This window comes from Micropterus dolomieu, unplaced genomic scaffold, assembly GCF_021292245.1.
Source record: "Micropterus dolomieu isolate WLL.071019.BEF.003 ecotype Adirondacks unplaced genomic scaffold, ASM2129224v1 contig_1701, whole genome shotgun sequence".
Classification (NCBI taxonomy): Eukaryota; Metazoa; Chordata; class Actinopteri; order Centrarchiformes; family Centrarchidae; genus Micropterus; species Micropterus dolomieu.
Genome location: NW_025730691.1, coordinates 1 through 5,973, shown reverse-complemented (window position 1 = coordinate 5,973; position 5,973 = coordinate 1). Strand labels below are relative to the sequence as shown.

At 43.1% G+C, this 5,973-nt stretch overlaps 1 protein-coding gene across 1 annotated transcript; it reads right to left on the bottom strand.

Moving 5' to 3' along the window:
* Positions 1-177: 177 nt before the first annotated feature.
* mex3b (mex-3 RNA binding family member B) lies at positions 178-2,757 on the bottom strand (the record flags this gene model as incomplete). The annotated part of the gene is made up of 1 exon (XM_046041364.1): positions 178-2,757. A coding segment is annotated over one exon (1,399 nt), but the record flags the coding sequence as incomplete, so codon positions are not given.
* Between the last annotated feature and the right edge of the window lie 3,216 nt (positions 2,758-5,973).

Genomic DNA, 5,973 nt, shown 5'->3' with positions numbered 1-5,973 from the left:
TCTCTCTCTCTCTCTCTCTCTCTCACCCCAACCGGTCGAGGCAGATGGCCGCCCACCCTGAGCCATGGTTCTGCTCGAGGTTTCTGCCTCTTAAAAGGAAGTTTTTCCTTGCCTCTGTCGCCTAGTGCTTGCTCTTGGTGGGAACTGTTGGGCTTCTGTAAATATCATCACAGAGTATGGTCTAGACCTGCTCTTTTATGAAAAGCGCTGTGAGATAGCTGTTGTTGTGATTTGGCGCTATATAAATAAAATTGAATTGAATTGAATTATTGTATATGTAGGATATGTTGTTGCCCTCCATGTGGTGTCTGCAATATCTTTGTACGTCAATGGTCCTGTTTGGCAGGAAGCCCTCCGTGTTTCCCAGTAATGGACTCCCCTCTTACTAGATTCAATCATGAAAACTAGAAGGCTCAGCCCTGCTAACAGTCTAGAGTTAGACCCACCTACATCCGTCCTGGCCCCACCGTGTCTCTTTACTAGGGATGCAGCAATTACCGGATTTCACAATTAACTACGCTTTAAAACGTCTCAGTTAATTAATCGTAAAGGCTCCGCTACACCGAGTGTTTCTGTTGCAGTGAAAGGAATTGTTGCAACTTGCACAAAACGAAAACAAAAAGAGCACCGTGCCAGCTTAAAGTTCCATGCTTATCAGAGACATGAAGGCTACTACTGTACACTGGCTAAACTCTGGCAGTGGGACCAAAATGTGAAGCTTTAATTTCACCAAAGAAAATGGCAGATTCAAAACACTAACATAACATCAGGACCTTATAAACTTGATGTTCTCAAATCATTTTCACTAAAACTTATATGTATGAATGAGAGTTGATGACAATAACAGTTCAGTTTATTCCCCTCCTTATTAACAATTTGTTAATGTTATTAAATATTAAAAATCTAATTCTAATTATAAATAAAAAATAAAAAGTATTTAATAGTGTTAAATTAATTTAATGCATTATAATTGTGATAATCTTGAAACCATGATTATTCCTCACTATATAATCGTACCAACAAAATCTATAATTGTGGCATCCCTACTCTTCACTTCACCCTATATTTCACATATAGAGTACAACTTACTTGAACTATTGAATACTACGCTGTAATATTTAAAACATCCTCTTAAATGTTGAAAAAATGTCCCCAAGCGACAGTATAGCACAAACAACTACAACAAAGCCCACAAAGGATGTCTGTCCCTTCTTCTGGATACTGTAGCCTCTTACATACAAATGTATATCTATGTACACTTTACAAACTGGTAAATGTGAACCAATTAAAGCAGTATAAAGAGTCTGTTGCAGCTATTGTAGCCAGTCTTGCTGCTGATACAGTCAGAGTTACACTTCTTATGAAAATATACGTATAGCCTGAGTGACACCAGTGTGGCAGACAGGGCATTTGGGTTCTCTCCTCTCACAGATACGATTGGCACATTCCATACAGAAGAGGTTGTGCCCACAGGGGACCAGGGCTGCAATGACCTCGCTCTCAAAGCACACCGAACAGTCGCGACTGCCTTTTCGGCTGGTGCCAGAGGAGGTGGAAGAAGAGGAGGACGATGACGAGGTGAAGGAGTCGCATGAAACTCCAGGGAGGTGAGGGCCCGCCAGACAGCCGATAGGGCTGGAGTAACCAGGGAAACTGAGTGGGCCTCCGCCTGGGTCACTGCACATCCCACGGGCTAACAGGTGCTCAATGGGGCCTCCTGTGTGGCTGTGGAGAGGAGGCGACAGTCTGGGCTGTGGGGTACAACCATAAACCCTTCTCTGACTCATAACTATCACATTGGCATTAGTGGAGGTGTTGTTGGGGAACATGGCTGAGGTGGAGGTGGGGGAGTTGCCTCTGGTGGATGACGGGGTCGTGCGACTATCGTACTGGGACCACAAAAGGCCCGGTGGGGCTGAAGTGGGGTCAAACCCTGATGAGGAGTCAAAAGTCGTGCAGTCAGGTGAAATCACCTCAGTTTCGTAAACCAATGCATTGCCATTGGTGTTGACACTGATGTTATTGTTATTGTTGTTACCGTTGGTGGTGGTGTAGCTGAGTCTGGGGCTGGGAGGGCTGTAGTCGGCTATACATGAGTTGTTGTTACCAAAATAGGAGTCTGTGGAGGAGGACGAGTCATTGCGATAGTTGGAGAAGGGTTTACGTTCTGAGATGGGGGTCATCCCGGTGCTGGGCTTGGACCACAGGGTGGCATGCCCGTGCAGATCAAAACCCACGTCGGTCCCATTTGCGTGGAAGTCATTTTCATCCTGGAGTTCAATAAGGCCTCCTGTCCTCATGGTGATGTGCGCTTCGATCTCTTCACGTGCTCTGTCCACATTCTCTGGCATCCCCATCACCTCGAACACTGGCTCCTTGTCTCGGCTGGGTGTCACAATGTAGGTGTGAGTCTGCTGCTGGATGCGCTTGATGGTGGCACCCTTGGGACCTACAACCAGTCCCACAACACGGTAAGGCACCCGGACCTGGATAGTGGTCTGTCCGGGCAGGTTGGGTGGTCCAAGGACTGGGGTGCCACCTCCGTTCAGGCTGGTGTTTTTGTTCCTGGAGGCTCGGATCATGGAGAAGTGCTCTGCAGCAGAGATGATTTCCCTCCTGGCCATAGCCACCTCCTCCCTCCTGCCGGTCACCACAAAAACAGGCTCCTCGTCTCGAACTGGGGTCTTTATGTAGGTGTTAGTCTTTGCTCGCAGCGCTTTGATCTTGCAACCTGAGACATGAAAGCAAAACGAGAAACTGAGGGCATATCCAAAATAACAACTTCTCAAAATATGTCACGTGTTAAACCTTGACTTATGAACCATTCAGCTGCTAGATGTTTATTATTGTCTTTCAAAAGGCCAGTGGCCTTTCAGAGAAGAACAAATTCTAAGCACATGCCACACCACCATGGATATACAGCAGTACAAATATAACCCACAACAGAAAACCCCTTTCTGGATCCGGGATAATCCCTGTTTATTGTATCAGCTACTGGTAGACTCTTTGATTCCTTTTCTATACTAATAGCATTATAGAAAGATGGGGAAAGCGACTTAATCATTTCGATAGCCTAGCGCAGGTGCATAAAGTTGCATTCCAAGACCCTCAAGCAGATACACACATCTCTAGAAGGAGAACAGCTTTAGAAGGATGACATAATTAGCAATGAAAAGCCAGCCGAGTGGGATAGGGTGATGTAACCAGGGATGTAGAGGAGGGTAAACCCAACTAAACTCAGTCTAAACAGCCATAAACATAAATTCATAATGCTTTAGTATCAAACAGATGTAGGTTAGATTAGGATAGGTTGATAGGGTCTCTTTTATGAGGCTCACTCATAGACTGTATATAAAAATGGATGTATTGTCCGTTTCCGAAGAGCAGTTGAGCAGTTTTGAAGCCCAAAGTGGGCGGAGCCAATCGTTGCCAACTTGGCAGCGTGCAACTGCGCGTCACTCCTCCATAACCAAAAATGGAGGGGTCGTGATGGTGAAGCAAAGGTGACCGGTTGCTAAAACCACGCCCACCTAGTTTGATGTGACAGAGTTAGCTCAGGCTAATGCAATATGCAACACGTTCTCATCTCAGTGCATCAAATACAGACGCTTTGAGACAGCGTGACAAAGAGTAGTTATTTGACCTGAGTGATTAAAGGCTTCAGAAACCTTTGCAGGTGTTTAGAGTTAATTAGTTGATTAGTTAGCTTGTCTCAGGTTGACATTTCTGTATAATTTAAAATACAGAATTGTATTTATTCTAAAATTTTAATACATTGAGATACTAGAGTTTTTATTTCAATGAGCAGTAAACTGTACTCACCAAGATGAAAACAAAAAAGAGCTTGAAATCAGAGTGCGAACTACGGGGGAGCCAGGGGGAGCTTAGCTCCCCTAAATAAGACATCAGCTCCCCTAAAAGCATGATTTGTGATATTTTCGGGGGTCTCTAAAATATTGACAGCATGCTTTATTGTCATTAATTTCTATATTTCTCTATCATCATGGATCCATGCATAAATTCAGGAGTGTCAGACTTCATCCAGCCAGAGGGAACAATCACAGACCGTCAGCAGCGGGCCAGTCGCTCCTCGATCTCCTGTCCCTGTTCCGCCCCAGTCCGTCTCCGGTACGGGTTGTGTCGCTAGTTCGGCTGCCGCGCTGGGAACGGTTCATGATCGTTCCGTCTGGCTGGATAAATATTACGCATGATCCATGCAGTACTGCAGCTGGGGGCTCTCCACAGCGCCACGCAACTTTTCAAAATGATTCCATCTCACGGAGAAAAGACAGGACAGGTCGCAAACAGAATCACAAAATATCTTCTCAGAGAGCTCTCAACATCTAAAGGGCTTGTGTCCACCAAAACATTTTTTACCAGCTGAAAACGCTGCATGCTCTTCTTAAAAGGACTAGCTGGGAGCAGGGCTGGACTGGGACAAAAAAATCAGCCCTGGCATTTTTTGCCCAAATCAGTCTAACAATCCTCACCAATACACCATCCTTCCATATAACATGTGTACCTACTGTAATATTCCACTGAACCAGTGCAAGTGAATCAGTGCACTCATTCATGCTCACTACTACTTACTGACTCCATAGTGATCAGAGGTTTCCATGGAGTAAATAAACTCATAATCAAGTACAAGTAGCCTAAAAGTCATTTTCACAGCAGCGTGGGATTAGCCAACGCGATGCTGAAAAAAAACCTCACCTCAGTCATTAAGACAGTTAACCAAAGTTAGGACTGCATCACCTAACCCTAACCCTTTACCTAACCCCTAACGAGAACAAGACAAGAATATATTTTAATACTATTTAGAAAAAATATTTATTGATGAAATATAGAATTGGGGGTCTGGGGGGTTTCTCCCTCAGAAGATTTTGAACATTAAACACTTAATTTCCTGAATCCTGGAGACATTTTCTGCATCAATTTATGGTGGAAATGTCTTTATTTATATAAAGGGAAACACAAAATTCAGGGGGCCGGTGACAATTCAGAACATAAAATTATTTAAAAAAATGCCCAGCGTGGACAAGACGCTCAGCGCCTCATCATGCTGCTGCCATTTTTACCCATTGCAATGAATTGAAAAAGAGACGCTTGTCTTGTTGAATAATGCCTAATTCCTAGATTGATTGTTAGGTTCCTTTTCTATTTTTATACACCTTATTAATGGTTTGCAATATGTTATAACTACTGAGTGTTTCACTACTGAGTATTCTTTTAGTGTGAAATTTAACTACTGAGTGTTTAAGGAGTGAGTTTAAACTCATATTTTATTCTTATACTCTGTGTGTTTATCATATATTATTCCTATACTCTGTGTATTCATGAACGTGTGCTTTTTAATGAGCAGAGAAGCTGCTCAGGCCGCGCAGGCAAAACCTAGCCAACCGTAACCCACTCAATAGAAGCAAGGCACCTGCAGTAAGTCACGTATGCCAGAGCTGAGATCATCGCGAACTGAAGCCAAGAATGAGATCATGACATGTTGTGATTTATGGCGCCTGGTACGGCTAGGTACTGCATGAAACCAAGCTTTGCGCTGCCGAAAGAAAACTTGTATGAGACAAAGCACTCTCATGGTTGGCATTGTTAAATCATGTAATTGTTCATTGAATCACGTTACACATGTATGAAATATGTTATTCCTTATTAATTCTTTTAAAAAATACGATTGTAAGTGTTTAAGTTTTAATGGTGTCAAACTAGGCCTGTATAACTTTTAAAAAAAATACGGTGGGACTGAAGTTGAAACATATTGGTGGATTTCTAATCCAGTAATGTAAAAAATATAAAGAGAGATAAATGGTATCAATAATTACATGTAATAATAGTTAAAAAGTGGAAATTGTAACATTAATGAAAGGGTTAATTTGGTAAAACAGTACAAGAAAAAGGCCACTAGAGGGCAGTAGAGGATAAGAAATCCACCAAAGGGGAGGAATGGTCAGCGAACACCATAGG